This window comes from Porites lutea, chromosome 1 (genome assembly GCF_958299795.1).
Source record: "Porites lutea chromosome 1, jaPorLute2.1, whole genome shotgun sequence".
Lineage (NCBI taxonomy): Eukaryota > Metazoa > Cnidaria > Anthozoa > Scleractinia > Poritidae > Porites > Porites lutea.
The window spans coordinates 3191422-3210200 of NC_133201.1; the positions used below are offsets into that span (position 1 = coordinate 3191422).

Genomic DNA, 18779 nt, shown 5'->3' on the forward strand with positions numbered 1-18779 from the left:
TAATTTTGTATTCCACAAATCAGTTAACGTAAGGGCACATTCATGTGACTTTTGAGGGAAAAGCTAAGTGATTTTGGAGTGAAACAAATTTTGTATCGAGTTGATATAGCCTTAGATGTACACCCAAAAAATAGTCTTCGGTCACATTTAAGAGCAATGATGGCTCTTGATCACAGTAGATAAGGCGTGAAAAACAAATTCTTGGAAAACAAATCAGACCGAATTTTTGGCGTTCGACAAGTTTACAAATTCTTGCCAATAACTCTGGGTGCGTGCAAACCAATCTTTTATTTTTTTTTATACACTACATCTTGAGGAGAAAGAGTACTATGAGGCGCTGTTTTTATCATACAGACCTCGTACAAAAGGCAGTATTTCACAATTTTTCAAGACAAATTTCATTCATTCAATATTTAGGGCCAACGAGGCACGCGTGGACTTTTAATTAGCGAAACCGTTCAAAAAATTTCCAATATCACCTATACGGCCAGCCGGTTCTAACTTTTGACAAGCGCCAAATTTGCGAAGAAATTTTAAAAGAGTTACGCTTCAACGTGATAAAGAATTTATTGAGTCTATTTTTTATTAACGGTTTTATAACGATGTGTAATCTTAAAAAGCGTTTGATACGCTTGGCATTTTGAGTACTCCTGCGAGCGATGTTTATGAACGCCTGAAAACAAACGGCAAAGCGATGAAAATTACACTTTTGAGACTACCAAAAATCAATAAAGAAAAATAATTCGGTAGAACATTTACAGAGACAACAATTTTTATTCACGAAAACAAATGAGTATTTAAGTGTGTTTAAGAATCCTCAAGTCTTTACTAGTAAGCTATATGTTTTGAGCCGTCGGTTTCCCGGCGTTGGCTGTTTTCAAAGATGAACTCACGAAAAGAAAATCGTTCAAAGCTTTCTTTCTACAGACAAAATTATAACTAAATAGTCTTCGGAAAGTTTTTTCTTTCTATTTGAGGTGAATTAATATCGACTAAAGGCTCTTTAAAGTTCTGTAAGCTTAAGCTTATATCAAACCTCATAGGAGGTCAGATCAGTGTCTCAGTCAAATCTTAATACAAACGTGCATAAACTAGCTTCATAAACTGCGCAGCTAGACTTCATGAAATTAGATATAAATACAATAATTACTCAGGCTTACCATATTTCGAGATGCAGCTCCTGAAAGCTATCAAGTAAGGCAAGGATCGCTTGAGCCTTTATAATTCTCGTACGCATCCAGCAAGGTGAAAAACAAAAGCGATGCCATCCGAAATCGGATTATCGGCTTTGACAAGCGACGCATTTTTCAACCAAAAACCCAATAAACAAACCAGCCATGAATAAGAGAACACTCTTGATAGCAGCTGTATTCCATTTTGTACATCCAGTGGAAAAAGACAGTTAAAAACATCGATCACAAGTTGACTCAAAACTCTGTAACTTTCAAAGTAAACAATTTTCAAGATGCTGCATAAATTTTACGCATGAACTCACCTGTCATATTTTAACCAATCAGAGCATAAAAATTGGACGTAGAGCGTGACCAACACGTGACCATGGTAAGAAAAGGTCTTCCCCGCCTGTATTTAAAAAAACTGGCTGAATTTTTGCGTCTGAGGTCCGTTTGAAAGCAAAATCGTAATAGTGTGGGGCGATACTGACATAAACACAACATATTTGATATGAATTTAAAACAAAAGTAAACGTGAGCCTGCGATCATTTGAAAACAAGTAAATTGTCAGCGGATAACTTCAAAAAAATACTCGACCACGATGGGTCGAAACCTGAGCCCGCGATTCGGTCAGGTGATAGTGGTCAGCGGATACCCTGTTTTGACAGCTGTCAATTGATGACAACATTGATGTGCAATCAGCTTTCTCCTGGGCTCTAAAAGTAGCTAGAAAGTGTGAGAGTTAACATTGGTATGCCTGTGGTGCGGACGGACGGTCGGTCGGTCGCTCGGTCGGTCGGTCACGTGATTACCAAATTTTCTGGGATGGGTAGATTTCCTTAGCAATGGGGCTCCGCCCACACGCGCGCTTGCGCGCGCGTGGAGCTCCGCTATAAGTAATAAAATTGTTATTACGAATTATTTTTATTGTATTATTATTATTATTATTATTATTATTATTATTATTATTATTGTTATTATTATCAGACAAAACTGTCAAAACTGTGCCTACTGGCTTACAAGGACTTTAATGGAGGATTTAACATTGTTTGATTTCTAAACTTAAACAACTGTAAACGCAAAGTATTAACAAAAATCTTGCATTTTTAAAATAAAAGTTATTGATTTTGCAGTTTCTCCCTGTTTTTTCTGCAAATCAATTTCTTAATGATCTCTTTCTTTATGTCCCTCTTGAAGAATGCATAGACCCAAGGGTTGATGGCGGAATTCAGGACTAACATGGGTATTTTATAGACTTTATCATTACAACGGGGATAATAAAGAAGTGATACTAAACTGCAGCGCAAATATATTCCATAGCAGACGAGAAACACGACTATTACAATCGCCATCATTGTTACTGCTGATCTGTCCTGACTTCTGACTGTCAAATCTCTGTGGTTGAAGCGTAGCTGCTTTGCTAAGGTGGCTGACGATCTATCATGTTTATATACGACAAATATCATAGAGGAAAAGCAGAATATTAGAAAGCAGCATGAGAAAATCTCCCAAAACATCGCAAATATGTTGACAAAATTCCGCTTAACGGGAGCAGGTAAGAAAAATGAAGTTATGACAAATCCCACAGGGATTGCCCAGGAAACAAAAATCATTTGGATAACACGACCTCGGCTCATAAAATTTAGATACTTTAAAGGCGTAACAATCGCCACGTAACGATCCAGAACTAAACTGCACAAGCTTGTCACTGATGCGTAGCCGACCAGCCATCGTATTCGATTGATATTACATCTTAAAGACGATCGCGAATCGTCGCTAGTTTTGACGATTTCGTAGAAAACCTCTGAAGGGAAAACGCTAGCCCCTACACCGAGATCCGCTACTGCAAGAGAAATGATAAAAGCGTTGGTTTTAGTGAGGAGCCGTCGTTTGCTGCAAACAAGAAAAATAATGGAGCCATTTCCAGCCGCCGCCACAATGGATAGTGTCCAACCAAGGATCGTAAACCAAGTTTCCATTCACAACTTCAGCTTAGAGCTGTCGAATATACTGAAGAGATAGTTTTTGTTTCTAAACGAAGGTATCTGACACTGACTTTTTATCAGCACCTCAACTGGAAATTTGCTACTTCTGGTTACGGTAAGTAGGTGCGACTAAAAGTAAATGCGATCAAAGAGTCTGTTCACGGCGATTCTTCATCCAAACTGAATCCAAATCCAAGTTACAATGTTGTGATCGTTGAACATAAACTCTAGCTGAAAGCTTTAAGTTCGCGTTGATTGAGGTCCTCGATCGGAAGGAAAGGTAAGGATATCTTTTAAACATCTGGTAACGTTTGCGGCTTATCTTAAGAACATAATATACCATATATGCGTCAATGAATGACCTGACAATCATTGCTTAGATGGCTGTAGGACAGCAAATTGCATTAAGACCAATTAGAAGGGTCAGTTTAAAGAAGCTCTCGTTTAACTCAACGAAAAACAATTTATTGGAGACTTCAGGATCCTGTTATTAAATGCAAATAAGCTGCTCTGTATTTTGTTTCTTGATTCACTTGCTGTGAAATCTAATAACCGATATTAATTGAGCGATTAAAACTTTGTTCAATGTCAACAATAAATAAACGTTTATACAAAGCCTGGAAATTCCCGTCCGTTTTTGACTTACTCGTCATTAGAGGGATATGATTTAGGGGCAATTTTACGGTGATCCGTTCAGGCGCGGATCCACACCGACTTCCACCGTTTTACTAAAATCGGTCAGATTTTTCATAGTAAATATATTTTTAATAATAAAAAACTCTCCAAGCTGCAATCTTGCTCCATATCCAACATACAACATGGAAGTTTACTTTGATGAAATAATCGGCCGATTTGCAAAGATCACCCGAAGAGAATGGAACTGAGAAATATCCTGTGTGAACGACTTAGAAACCCAGCAAAGGGGACTTTTTGGAGTTAAAATCCGAAAAATTTCACGATACGTGACTCATAGCCCGGAGTCCCCTTCCCCACCCCACCGAAACTTCCACCTTCGGTTCTAGTTTAGGAAATCGGTCAGTATTTATCCGGGATCTGCGCCTGCAGTTAGTGACAAAACACAAAAAAAAATTTAGAAAAATTAGAGGGGTAGCTACCTTCTACTTTACTTGTAACTGAAAGTGTTAATTCAACGAATGGGAAATTCGTGGAGACTTGAAACCCCTTGTGTTATCAGACGCAACAAGCCTCTCTGCAGTTATTTTGTCATGGTTCAACTATTGAAAATGAAGAAATGATAAAGAAGCCTGAAAAAAAAATTCAGGACTCAACTATTGTTGATTCTGATGACTAATGCCGGGAGACTTAAAGATCGAAACAAACAAACAAATAAATGGACAAATAACCAAAACTCGTCCTTTGGACTTCGTAATCATGGGATATGTAATTCTTGCTCCTGCCAAACATTCCCTGGTCGTTCAAAAGATTGATAGCGCTATCGATCCACCACATAAATCATTATCCAGTGGATAAGTATTAGGAAAACCAACTGCGCTATATATTCAGTGAACACAGAAAGTCGAACATCAGCACCGGACGTTCACAGCTGTTCGTTTTTATACTTTAGCATATTAAAAATTACAACCTCACGGCAAATTGAGCACACGTCAATGTACGGAAAAGCTGCTCAATGGTTTATTAAATAAAACTGGTACAGCTGAAACCCATGCATGCTTAACCGGCAATGCAACCGGTAATGTTTACTCTTACTATATATTAATAGGTTTACCCAAAGAAATATAGTTTTCATTAAAACGCTAATGCGCCTCTTCGAAGAATCCTGAAACTCTGCCAAGAGTTTAAAGTGGACATTCTCCCATTTTTCTATCGTTAAAAGATGAACAATATTGAAAATTTTTCCCTTAGCATCTAAATTTTGCTTCTTTTTTCTGTTTTTTGAGGTATGACATACTTGGGCGACCCCTTTTGGATTTGTGACAACTACATTAATTTTTCCTTGTTTTGTTTAGGATTGATGAATACGTGCGTTTTGTCAATGCTTTGACGATGTGACATAAATAGTAAGAGACAGTAGTATATATCCTCAATTGCTTGACATTTTGTTCTTAATGGACTGTTGACAAAGTCGAGCTACATTTACCCACCGTAAAATGATGGGCTTCCCTGATAGGATCTACTTTGTTATCGATCCTTTTTTGAAGTCGCTCTGCAGATCAGCTTTCTTGTCTCCTTTTTTATGTCCCTCTTGAAGAAAGCGTGCACCCAAGGGTTTATGGTGGAGTTTAAGATCAATATAGGTAATTTATAATGTCTTTTGTCAATATTTTTTTAAAAATACAAAATATTTTTTTAAAAGACTCTCCGCCACAACAACATTAATCGACCAGCCACCCAATGTCTTTTGTCCGTAACGAATTGAGAACGAGAAGGCGTTGTAGATTTTGTACTCAATGTGGTCGTTATTGCTTTAATTTCCATTTTTTCTCTTTTTTTCTTCTCTTGAAAAACCGAGCTCGATAAGTCACCGAGCTCGATAAGTCATCGAGCTCGATAACCATTTCTACTTTGTCCCCCCGGAAGAGTGAGAGGCCTCGAGCTCGGTATCGACAAATCGAGGCCGGTTGACATATCGAGCTCGATAAACTCGTATCGAGCTCGGTTGCCCAGAAAACTAAACTGATCGCTAAACTGATCCGATATATCGACTTCGATAAACCCGTATCGAGCTCGGTTTCCTGAGCTCCATTTGTTTATCGAGGACGGTTGACATGTCGAGCTCGATAAACTCGTATCGAGCTCGGTTGCCCAGATATCTAAACTGATCCAACTGATCCACATCATGCAGAACATGACGCGACCTCAAAGAACATCGTTGAAGTATTTATAAAACCCGGGTATTCAATCCTAAACAAAACAAGGAAAAATGTAGTCGTCACAAATCCAAAGGGGATCGCCCAAGAAAGGAATATCGTGCATTTGAATCACTCGACGTGCAGTTACGCACGTTACGTATTTTAAAGGCTTTACAATAGCTATATAGCGATCTGTCACCAAGCTGCACAAATTGAATGCCGACGCGTATCCCAATAGCCATCGTATTAACCTAGGGAGCCAGATCGACCAGGTTCGAGACCATTTACACCTGCCTCCTGAGATCTCGCAGAAGAAGAGAGAAGGAACGACGCCCACTCCAACAAGAAAATCTGCCACAGCAAGCGAAGCTATGAACGCGTTGGTTTTGGTGCGGAGAGGTCGCTTGCGGCCAACAAGGGAGATAATGAAGCCATTTCCAGTTATCGTCAGAACCGAAAGAGCCCAGCCAAGAACCCAAAACCAGATTTCCATACTGTATGATTACTCTATCTTGGCTACGATCAATACTCCTAACGAGAAAATGAAAGCACCTGCATTCACCTGCTCCGATTTTACTTAGTGTTGTACTGACTTATGCATATATATCACACAATAATTACACTTTGACAACAAGTGAATCCAAAGCGGTCAGCGATGATGATGGCTGCTTCTTTTGAAGCTGACTAGTTTAGTGTTATTTGTTGCGTTTTATGTGTGTTTAAATAATTTAGTTTTTCGTGTAAGAGTTCCTGTTCAAAAACGCACTTAAAAAATATTATTTTGCTCAATATTGACTTACGTGCGTGTGTGCGTGCGTGCGTGTTTGTGTTTTAATGAATAACATTAAGCTATAGAATAAAGTCAATCTTGTTAAAAGGCCATAATTAGTCAGTTTTACTATCACGTGCCCTTCTCCATTCTAATTTTTTTCTTTTTTTTCTTATCAGGTACACGTAGTTTAAACAACCTTGTACTAATTAATATTGTACAACTAATGTATTACAACTATAGGATAGAGTAAAAATTAAATACAAATACAAATTAAATACAAGCGAGTCAGCAATTTCTCTAAACAGACTATTTATTAATTACTATATCTATTTCAAAGATATTCCCTTCTTTTAAAAGGAGGACATATTAGGAGGTATGCTATTATTGGAAATTTTGGTTCTCCGTGCAAGTTTTTCTCGAGTATTTTTTATTATTATGAAGTAGGAAAGCTTTAGTTGAATTATTTGTGACGATCAGGGCAAAATATGTTAACGTTTTTCTTTTCTTGACGCGCTTTTACGATCTATTTTCAACACACACTACGGGGAGTTTTGAGTTTAGTTCTGGATAAGGACCGGCTTGGCCTTGTAGTTATTAGTTAATTACTCATCCGTTAAAAAAATAACTGCGGAATAATTATCAAATAATTTATTGATCATGTTTTGAAAAAAAAAAAAAAAACAAAAGAAAAAAAAAGACAAAAACAAAAACAAGGAAGATCGAAGGGCTCTTAGATTTCTTTTCAAAATATAAGCAAGTCAGGCTTGAGATTCGTGTTGTATTTAGACAATTAGTTGAAACCCATTATTCAGAGCCAACGATAAAGCTTTATGAAAGTTATATGATTACCCTTGCTCAGTTTGTAGAGAGTTAGATCCCAGCCAGATTTGAACGTATTTGGTGAAGGCGAAGCAGATAATTAATTTGCAACACGCAAAGGGAAATCCATCCCGGAGGTCGGACCCGGTAACCAAACAGCCTCCTTTAAAATATCAAAGACTTTCATCAGAGAGGCGAACTTTTAGGAGGCCACTTGCATGCATTGGTTTTGTTACAAGAATACTTAGTGGAATCTACTTATAACGGACACTCGTTTACATATAAGCTCGCAGGGCTTTTTTAATTTAGTATTTTTTAATACCGACCATTTTATGTAACCCCCATGAAACGTCATACAAAGTTTACCTGATCTATGCACTGTATACCAATGACCTAACCAAACTTATAATGGACATTTTACAATTATCCCTGATTATCATGGGACAGTCAATCTTTCCTCTCCCATCCTGTTGCGTAAGGTCACTATTCTAATGACGAATGAGGAACGGCTGAAACAGCATTTCCATATGACGTGTCACTACCTAAGATCTGAGTAGGGCGTCCCGAGGGAAATTTTGCGTCAACCAATCAGAAGCACTATCCAGATCTGTGTGGTGACAGGTCATCAGCATGGAATTTCTATGCTCGTTCCTCAGACTTTATTTCGCGGGGAAACCAGTGATGCCGTCGCAAAAGTCTGTTTTCTCAGGCTTAACAGTTGCTGCAAACCTTAATTGCGATGTGCTTTTAATTTATAGAGCAATTACAAACAAAGGTTTCTTGATCATGAGTTTGTGTAGGTTAACGTGAAGTCAAGATCCCTAGACAACTTTCTTTCAATCCCTAACACATTTCTCCCTGTAATTTAGTTTTCAAAGTCCGCTTAATAATTATTATGGAAAATGTCTATTGTTCGATGTCTTTGACAATTTATCTGCCAAAACACTGCCTGAGAGTATGGGATCAAAAGCACGATAAGGGAAGGTATTAATTAAATGATAATAATAGCTAATAATAGATCTAGAATAGAAATAATTTTCGACTCATATTTTAATATACTGTTGTCTTACAGGCATTAACTCTAGAGTTCATCTTCTCCTTAAGCGCATTTGATAATATACATGTACATCAAGAGTGCAAATTTGTGCGTTATAAGTAATAAAATTATTTATTACTAATTATTATTATTATTCTATTTGGTCAGAGGCCCAGTCTCATCTACCCAAAAACATTTACAATTTTACCATCCGCTACATCAACAACTCCCTCCCTACACGTAAGAATATGGCAAGATGGGGATTATCACAAAGTCCTGATTGCTCCTTTTGCCTTTAAATCCTGAATCACTCTTTCATGTTGTCGCCGGTTGTCAACAGTACCTTGATCGCTTTACCTAGAGACATGACTCGATCATTCCTTAACTTCATTGCCAAGTCATTTCAACCTGTAATTAATGTTGACTCTTCACTCCATGCAGACGTAAATGGTTTTCTGAATCCCTCAATAATAACTGGTGAAAATTATCGTCTAGATCTTCTTTTCCTAACCCAGTCCAAGTGTCTATATGTTCTAGAATTAACACTGAGTTGGTTTCGAGTCTAACCTTAACAACAATGAAGTGCGTAAAAAAGACAAACATCTGAACTTGCACTGATCAACGAAATGAGTAGAAATTACAGATGTGCGAAATTTGTAAATCTCTCCATGAGCTCCCTTGGCGTTTTCGCCGATGAATGCTCCACGTTCTTAGACCTTGACAAAAAGCAGCAACTTTATAATAATCAAGAAAATGATCATATAGCCATTAGAGCAACATACTACATCTTTTGTCGTAGAAATAGGAATTGGGATAGCCCAGACTTACTGCAATGTTGATTTCTTTTCTTTTCCTTCCTTTCTTTTTTTTATTTTTGGTTTTGATTTTTTTGTTGAATAATCTAATCTCAAGCAGCATTTGTAAATTACCAATACGTAGCGAAATTTACAATTGTACATTCAAAAACACAAATAAAGTTTCCATTACACAAAACTGTCAAAACTGTACCCATTTGCTTACAAGGATTTTAATGGAGGATTTAACATTGTTTGATTTTTAGACTTAAACCACTGTAAACGCAAAGTATTAACAAAAATCTTGCAGTTTTAAAATAATAGTTATTGATTTTGCAGTTTCTCCCTGGTTTTTCTGCAAATCAATTTCTTAATCATTTCCTTCTTTATGTCCCTCTTGAAGAATGCATATGCCCAAGGGTTGATGGCGGAATTCAGGACTAACATGGGTATTTTATAGACTTCATCATTACAACGGGAATTATAAAGAAGCAATACTAAACTGCAGCGCAAATATATTCCATAGCAGACGAGAAACACGACGATTACAATCGCCATCATTGTTACTGCTGATCTGTCCTGACTTCTGACTGTCAAATCTCTGTGGTTGAACCGTAGCTGTTTTGCTAAGGCAGCTGACGATCTATCATGTTTATATACGACAAGTATCATAGAGGAAAAGCAGAATATTAGAAAGCAGCATGAAAAAATCTCCCAAAACATAACAAATATGTTAGTAATATTGTGTCTAACTGGAGCAGGTAAGAATGAAGTTATGACAAATCCCACAGGGATTGCCCAGGAAACAAAAATCATTTTGATAACACGACCTCGGCTCATAAAATTTAGATACTTTAAAGGCTTAACAATCGCCACGTAACGATCCAGAACTAAACAACACAAGCTTGTCACAGATGCGTAGCCGAACAGCCATCGTAATCGCCAACCATAGATCTTACATCTTGAAGACGAATTATGGCTAGTTTTAACGATTTCGCAGAAAAACTCTGAAGGGAAAACGCTAGCCCCGACACCGAGATCCGCTACTGCAACGGAAATGATAAAAGCGTTGGTTTTAGTGAGGAGCCGTCGTTTGCTGCAAACAAGAAAAATAATGGAACCATTTCCAACCGCCGCCACAATGGATAGTGTCCAACCAACAATCGTGAACCAAGTTTCCATTGAAATAGAACAACTTCAGCTTACGTTCAGCTTGGAGCTGATGGAAAAAAACACAGTTTCTGCTATTTCTGGTAAAAGGCAGGAGGTACGACTAATAGTAACTGCGATCAATAAATGTGTTAACGGCGATTCTTCATCCAAAAATTCAAATTCAAGCTACCATGTTGTGATCGTGGAACATAACCTTAACTGGAAGCTTTATACGCTCCTCGATCGGAAAGAAAGGTAATGATATCTTATAAACATCTGGTAAGGTTTGCGCCTTATTTTTAGAACATAATTTATACCATTTGATATATATGTCAATTTATGATACATTGCTAAGTTGACTGTAGGACAGCAAAAGCATTTATTTAATAATAGACCAGTTAGAAGGGTCTGTTCAAAAGAAACTCACGCTTAACTCAACGAAAAACAATTTTCTGGAGTCTTCAGTATCCTGTTATTAAATGCAAATAGGCCGCTCTGTTTTATTTTTCTTGATTCACCTGTTGTGAAATCATTAACTGATATTAATTGAGCCATAAAAACTTTGTTGAATGTCAACAGTAAATATTAAACTTTTATGCAAAGCGTGGAAATTCCCGTCCCTTTTTGGCTTGTGTGGTCATCATTAGATGGGATTTAGGGGCAAATGTGGCCAGTAAAGTGACAAAACGCAAAAAGCATTTAGAACAATTAGCTGGGTCGTTTTCAGCTTCGTTCTACTTTACTTTAAATGAACTTGTCTTCAGTTAGCTCAGCGAAAGGTAAATTCGTGGAGACTTGAAGCTCCGACCTGTTGTCAAACGCAAGAAGCCACTCTGTCTCATTTTGTCATGATTCAGCTATTGTTAATTCTCACTAACGGCCGGGAGACTTGAAGATCGGAAAAAAAAAACAACAAGAAAAAAAAACAAACAAAAAAACGAAAAGTTCGTCCATAATGGACTTCGTAATTATGGAAAATGAAATTCGTGCTGCTTTAGATAAACATGTCCCCGTTGGCCATAGCGCTATCTACTAGGGCCCAGTTGTTCAAACGTTAGATACCGCAATCCATCGGATAAATTACTACCCAGCGGATAAGTAATAGGAAAACCAATTGCGCTATCCCCTGGATAGAGATTTAACCAGTGGATATCGTTATCCGTATCTTTTTTGGGGTCAGATAAATCAGTATAAGACTATACAGTGGATAGGTATTAAGAAAACCAATTGCGCTATGCAGTGGATAAAGAATTATTCGATGGATAGCCTTATCCACGTTTTGACCAACTGGGGCAAAAAGAATAACAAACCTCCGTCTTCGGATAAACTAGTCTTAGTGAAATTATGACGCCCGCATATTATAAAATCTTTTTATTAACCCTCGGACCTACATGGTGGTTGTATGCCTCCCCCTTCTGAGGTTTTTCTGAGTTTCCCTAGAAGATCAAACATGAGCATCCGACGTTTACAGCAGCTGTTCGTTTATCCCTTGCGTGCATTTTGAGATAAGTTTAGTGATGATCGGTTACCATGGTTACGAAATATGACATCATAAGTAGCAGGTGGTCAAGCCATTTTTGAATGAAAATGTATGTTTTTTCAACTTCCTCTAACGATAAAAGTAACACTTGCGGATAAAATGAAGGAAAAGTACTTGTATTTTATGTGTTATTTGACATGTTAGCCGTTTTTACCTGATCAAATTCTTGGTAAAATCAAAAATGGCGGCCAAGATGGCGAATATGTTTGGTGACGTCACAGGCCTCTAGCAGGGCAACCGCCCATAAAATGTAGGAAGACCTTAGATAACAATAACCTCAACCAGGCTGGCGTCCAGCGGTTTTAGCGAAAACAAGGGTTTGGGTGGGGTGCTCAATCTCGGTGGGCTCATAAAACCCGGTCTTGGTCATTCTTATTTAAGGATTTTCTAAAATATGCCTCACTGATCTTGTCGAGAAGATCAAGGCATTTTCGCTTAAGGTAAAATCTTTTCGAAAAACTGTAACATGTCAAAAACTTCAGAGAGGGGTTCCATCAACCCCCTTTCCCTGCCCCTACAGCATTCAAACTTCTACTGTAAATTTTTGCAACTTTACCGAGCTAAGTATCTTTGCAAGCTTTTGACGTATCACTTTCCAAATTTTTCCAAATTGGCAAGTTTACTAATATTTAGGCCCTCTTTCCAGTGGCGTTGACGGATTTTCTCTAACTCATCAGTTACATGCCAAAAGTTGTAAAAAAAAAAAAAACCCTGGAAGGGTGTACTGAGGAACGCTGTTTCTATGTCTCTGCGCAGAGAAAGGACCGCCATACATGTTTAGTACCTGGCCATGTACGTGAAGCTGTGAGCAGTTTGTAGGTCAATGTAGGGCATTAAGACAATACCTTCTCCTTTATATTTCAAGACCCTGAGCATTGTTTCCGTCCAGTAATAAACCACGTATTCAACGGTAATATACCCTGACTCCATAACTGAGTTTATCATGCACATGGGATCAAAAAATGTCCAGCGAAGTACATTTCATATATTACTACATGAATTGCTTCTATCAAAGGTTTCTATCCTGTTATCCTTTTTAAACGTTGTTCTACACACTAGTTTTTTAATCTCCTTCTTTATGTCCCTTTTGAAGAAAGCATAGGTAAAAGGGTTAACGGCAGAGTTTGAAACGAATATTGGTATTTTATATCTGACATCGTTACAGGAAGGTTCGTGAAAAAATAATAATACAAAATCACAGCGTAGATAAATTCCATAGCAAGTAAGAAACAAACCTACAACAATTGCCATCATTTTAATCGCTGATTTGTCGGGAGTTTTGAGTCTCAAGCCACTGTGGTTAAAACGTAACTGTTTTGCCAAGATGACTGATAATTGATCATGTTTCAGTGCAATACGAACCATGGAGAAAGTGCAGAATGTTACGACACAGCATGAAAAAATCTCCAAGCTCATCCAGAAGAAGTTTGTAGAAGACCGCAAAATTGGAAGAACCAAAAAAGGCAGGATGGTTGCGAATCCTAAGGGAATTCTCCACGAGAAGAAAATAAATTGAATGACGCGACAGCTGGTCATGAAAGTTAGATATTTGAAAGGTTTGACAACAGCAATGTATCGATCCAGTACTAAACTGCACAAGTTTAACGCAGATGCGAAACCAAACAGAAATCGGATGACTCTTGTCAATTTACGACCCGCTGCAGGCGAATCGCAACCTCCTGTAATATCGCAAATGAAAGAGGAAGGAACAACGCTCACTCCAACAAAGAAATCCGCCACGGCCAGCGAGACAATAAAGGCGTTGGTTTTAGTGCGGAGCTGCCTTTTATTGCACACAAGGAAGATGATGAGTCCATTTCCAGCTATCGTCAGGATAGACAGAATCCAGCCAAGAATCCAAAACCATAATTCAATTTTCGTTATTTGAAAATAGCCTGCTTGATAATCTGATAGATCGAACTATTTCTTGTTTTGCGAAATTCAAATTATTTTCTGATCGAAAACACCGGCTACATATGCTAAACACATAACAGTCATGGAAAGTTTCCTGGTTGGTCAGTTGTTCGGTAGTTGGTTGCCTCTAAACCAATAAACAATTCAGTAAACCAAAGCAGTTTAATTTCATACCGTGGTGGTCTTAATGCATGCATAAGGATATAGCATAAAGTTAATTTGTTAATGGCAGAGCAATCTTCTCAATGAATATTCAACATCTGCTGTGTCATTATTTAAAGAAAAGAAACTTTTAATTCCTTGTTGCGTACACAGAAGACTGTTGAGACTGTTATTAAAACCTATCAAGAGACTATAAAAGGAACAGAGAGGGCATCCCCCATATACACCCTATTCCATAGGTAATTCGTCTCGAGTTATTTTTAACACCACAGATCTCAAGGGGGATTAGACAACAGCCAATCACATAGCGCGAATGTGTTCCGCGTGGATGACCCACGCTGAGAGCCACGCGTCCTTCACGAAATGACGCAAAACAAAATGGGGAAGACGCGGAGAGCGATTTTGCTATTCCTTTTGTCGACGAAAACGACTACAGCGAGATTTCTGCGAAAGCTGTGTCAGCGAAACCGAAATTAAAAAAGGATCGCCCCTCCTCTCTTGTATAGAGCTAACAGTAGAGCAGGGAAATCCTTAACACACTGCATATTCTCTCAGGATCATTTATAATTTACAGGTTGAAGGGAGCAATTTCTGGTTTGATGTTTATTTTTTTCAGTCTTTATAGCGATTATTCCTACCCACTTACTTTGTCAATACGAACCCTCCTAAAGCTGAATTTGAAGGGACCATATTCAAGCTCAGAAAGAGAAATAAAATTTCGTCGTTGCTTATTTACGTCCTCCATAAAACGCGAAATTAGGCATTTTCACGTCGTAGTCGTGCAAAAATGGGAAAGAAATGAACAAAAAAGTGTGTTGCACGTGCGAAGTTGTTATTTTGCTAATTAAACCTATTGTCTTTTTGACGTTCTAGTTGTCGTCCGCGTCGTTGGATCTTAAACTCCCTAAATTGTACAAACGACCGGTTTCAATAGACCGGCGAAATTTCTCATTTTATTAAAGCACTGAGGTTACGACAACTTCGAGTTAAACTGATTTCACGGGTTGTCAAAGAGTCCAGCGATTCCTTTTTCCCAGGTGAGCGCCGACTCATTTCGCTTCAATATTCAGGAATGCTCTCGATCTTTTTACGCTTTCATTGTCTCTCGCCCGACATGTTTTGCACGGCGTTTGGTCATGCGAAACCTCCACGAAACATCCACGCCTCGCGCGAGGTAACTTTATCCCGATTCTAAAAATAACTCGAGACGAATTACCTATGGAATAGGGTGTATATGGGGGATGCCCTCTCTGTCCCCTTTATAGTCTCTTGAACCTATCCAAAAAGTTCTTTTTAGTTTGCATTGTAATTGTTCCGTGGTTATCAGCTTTTGTCACATCTAATTTGCAACGAAATTTTAGTTATGACTCTAAGTCAAAACCAAATTTAATTATTAAATAATATGCAATAGAAATCGCCTACCCAGCCAATTTAGCCGAATTTATCATATTTTCAAAGTTGACGTTCTTGAAAGAGATCTATTAGGCCAATGAAATGTTTGTCCGAGTAATTTAGAAACATGTTAACAACATCAGCCAAACTTAAGATTTTCACTTCTTTCATAATGCCTCAAATTACATACTGTCATACAGTGTGGCATTTCTGTCGGGCACTGGATAGCAGACAGATGGAGCGAGTACAAGAGCGAGCGCTAATAGAGCCGTCTACGGCGATACGAGAAGTTCATACGATGAGCTCTTGAGAAAAGCTAAACTCACGACACCAGGCTGTCGCCGATTGCAGGATATAGCCATAATTATGTATAAGGCAAAGTACAATATATGCTCTCCGTACATAAAGGACATGTTTAAGCTAGACAAACCTCGCTATATATATGGTATTATTTTATATGATAAATCCGAAAACGTTTTATTGACATTTTTTTTTTAAAATTATATTTTTGTAAATTCTATTCTTTGTAAATATATATATTTTTTATATTAATTAGTAGAGCTGATAGTATTTTAATTTAGTGTCCCCTATTAGTAGGCCTGACATAGCCAGCTAGAAGACCTGACACTGAAATAAAGTTTATCATCATCATCATCATCATCATCATCATCCTTTTGTGCTATTTCAGTGCCTACTTTCTAGTGCGCTTATTTTTTACTCGTTGATAGTGGTCAGAAGCTTGCATCACTTTATTCCGGGACATGAGGCCTTTAAAACTGACTTGGCACTTGGAGCAGGTGCATGCAATAAACCTACAGGTAAATCAAAGCGTCATAATAACCTTACTGGCGTTGCTAATTAAAAATGGTTTTTGAGTGATAGTTTACCTCTTAGTTATACTCAAAACTGAGTATGCGATCCTCCTTATAAGGACTGATCAGTGTACAGTGTCCTAGCATCGGTGATTTAAAATTAAAGAAGGCTTCGCCTTTCTGTATAACCTAGTCTACTTTGCTGCGTGTAAGTTATAGCGTCGGAAATAAAATGAAGGTCTTTGATTCAGGGGTCAGATTGGTAGTAATGTATACGTAGTGAAACGGGAGTAGGAGAAAGGAAAGAAAAGGAAAGCAATGCCTTCAGTCTATCTGACTGCCAACGTCTTTCTTGATCTTTCTTTGCCCTGAAACTGTTGACACCATGAATAACCAGAACTTATGTGATCGCTTAAGTTATTGGCATGTTGGGGATACGATCTGTCTCTCCAATGTTCCTATAACTCCCTTTTTACATTCATTATAAATAGATTTTGAGATTAACAAGAAATGTTGTCCTGACTGGCAGTAATTGATGATGTGCGTTTTGCAAGATGAGTAGCATTGTGTTGTCGTGGTGTAAGGGACTGATAATGATGATGATGATGATGATGATGATGATGATGATGATGATGATGATGAGGAGGAGGAGGAGGAGGAGGAGGAAGAGGAGGATAGTGGTACCCTGCAATGCAGGCGTTTTCTTGCGGCGCGCGAATGTTTTTGCTCGCGAAAGCGCCATGTTGAAACTCCAAAAGAGAGGAGGAAATGGAGCAAGTCAAAGGGTGAAGGTGCCCGGTTACTATTTCTACTCTCATCAATCTTTCCCAGTCATAAAATCAAAGATGGTGGCATGGCTACAACAATACGAACACAAACAAGCAGCTTTCGCCCGCCCAAAATACGCCTGCCTGAACTGAACTTCGTGTAGTCCATTTATAAGGTCTGTAATCACTCGTGATTAAACAAATCGGACTCCCGCTACGCGGTCGTCCGATTTTGTTAATCACTCCGTATGATTACAGACCGAATTGCACTCCACTCAGTCCTGGTACCAATTAATCATAACTTTAACAAAATTTTTGACATATAAAGCTCTTTTTAAAACCAAAGCAGAAAAAACCTAATTTTCTTTTTTGCTAGCAGTGAAAAAAAAAAACCATTTAAGCCTAAAATCAGGGCAGTTGATAGCCAATCAGATTTGAGAATTTTGTTATAGTTATGACTATAATTGTGATCATTTAGTTCATATGACACCCAAACTCATTCGCGGACGTGGATTTCCTTTTTCTCCTCATGAATTGTTAATGATTTTATTAGAAAAAATGGGAAGACAGTTCCCTATCCGTAATTATGTATATCTGCGATCACTTTAATTTCGTAGTTTTATTCCAAAGTTAGTCCGTTACGGGATATATAAGAAATAGACTTGTATATGATATATCATACTCAGATAAAATTGAAATGGCGGAACTAAGACAAAGATAAAAAAAAGTTGTGACAGTTATATATTGTGGTCAATTAACACAGCTGACTAAAAGTTCAATATTTTCTTTCAACGCTTCTTTACAGCAGTGTCGAATTTAGTATAGCTGCATAAGCTTGTTACTGATTTGTAGCTATCCAAATAAGACCAGGTTAAACAGAAGCTACAGATTTAACGTCCCTGAAAGTTTCTTTAAGAGGAATCAGCAGTTGTTTTGCTTCTGCCGAGCTGTTAACCAGGCCTTTGTAGAGTTCTATAAGGCCGCTCGACTACGTGACTCAAAGGCCTGGGAACCAGGGGAATAAGACAGCCGAAGTTCATATATGCAAACCACACAAGAATGTTCTGCAACCAAGTTTTTACAATATTAATTAACAATGATAAAAATTTATTCCCACTAGAAATTACGATAACGCTTCTTCTCTCTAACAGATAACTTCGATATAATCTTCAAGTGTTCTGTCTTTTCCTGAAAATTAGTGTAAAAACATAACCACAAACCCTCTCTTTAGACGAAAATACTAAAATCCACAAGGTCCAGCTACCTATGTGCACAACCAGCTGCTTTAACGGCCTAGTTCCTTCGTGAAATCTCCTTCTCATCACCGACTACGTACATCATTTACTGGGTTAAAATTTTTTCCTTACTTTCGAATTTCATTCGCTCTTTTCTAAAAAAAAACGACGCTCACTTGTCATTAATAAAGCCATTTCAAATCCCGTTAGCTTCATAAGAGCAAGGCGGAAGTATTTTACTAAGTCAGGCCAACTTGAGTTCCTACGGCAGAACGATTGGCTAAAATAATAGACATTAAACTGTTATTGTTCCTGGAAGTTTCTCTACGGATCAGTCTTTTAACCATTGCCCTTATATCCCTCTTGAAAAGAGCATACGCCCAAGGATTAATGGC

General features: G+C 38.0%; 3 protein-coding genes across 3 annotated transcripts in view; all 3 read right to left on the bottom strand.

Moving 5' to 3' along the window:
* Positions 1-2217: 2217 nt before the first annotated feature.
* Positions 2218-3214, bottom strand: LOC140933912 (histamine H2 receptor-like). The gene has a single exon (XM_073383622.1). It carries the CDS (start codon positions 3150-3152, stop codon positions 2292-2294), a length of 861 nt encoding a protein of 286 aa, XP_073239723.1. The 5' UTR covers positions 3153-3214; the 3' UTR covers positions 2218-2291.
* A 6482-nt stretch (positions 3215-9696) lies between these two features.
* On the bottom strand, positions 9697-10767 carry LOC140934047 (trace amine-associated receptor 9-like). The gene has a single exon (XM_073383734.1). It carries the CDS (start codon positions 10590-10592, stop codon positions 9735-9737), a length of 858 nt encoding a protein of 285 aa, XP_073239835.1. The 5' UTR covers positions 10593-10767; the 3' UTR covers positions 9697-9734.
* A 2316-nt stretch (positions 10768-13083) lies between these two features.
* LOC140934006 (trace amine-associated receptor 1-like) overlaps positions 13084-18779 on the bottom strand; it is a 6437-nt gene continuing 741 nt past the window's right edge. Inside the window, exon 2 of the mRNA XM_073383726.1 lies at positions 13084-14009. Within this exon, the coding sequence (XP_073239827.1) occupies positions 13084-14009 (926 nt within the window). The remainder of the gene's footprint in view (positions 14010-18779) is intronic.

What these genes read in the sequence shown, in the direction of transcription:
- LOC140934047 (XM_073383734.1), bottom strand. Translation starts at nt 10,592, where the DNA reads ATGGAAACTTGGTTCACGATTGTTGGTTGGACACTATCCATTGTGGCG.
- LOC140933912 (XM_073383622.1), bottom strand. Translation starts at nt 3,152, where the DNA reads ATGGAAACTTGGTTTACGATCCTTGGTTGGACACTATCCATTGTGGCG.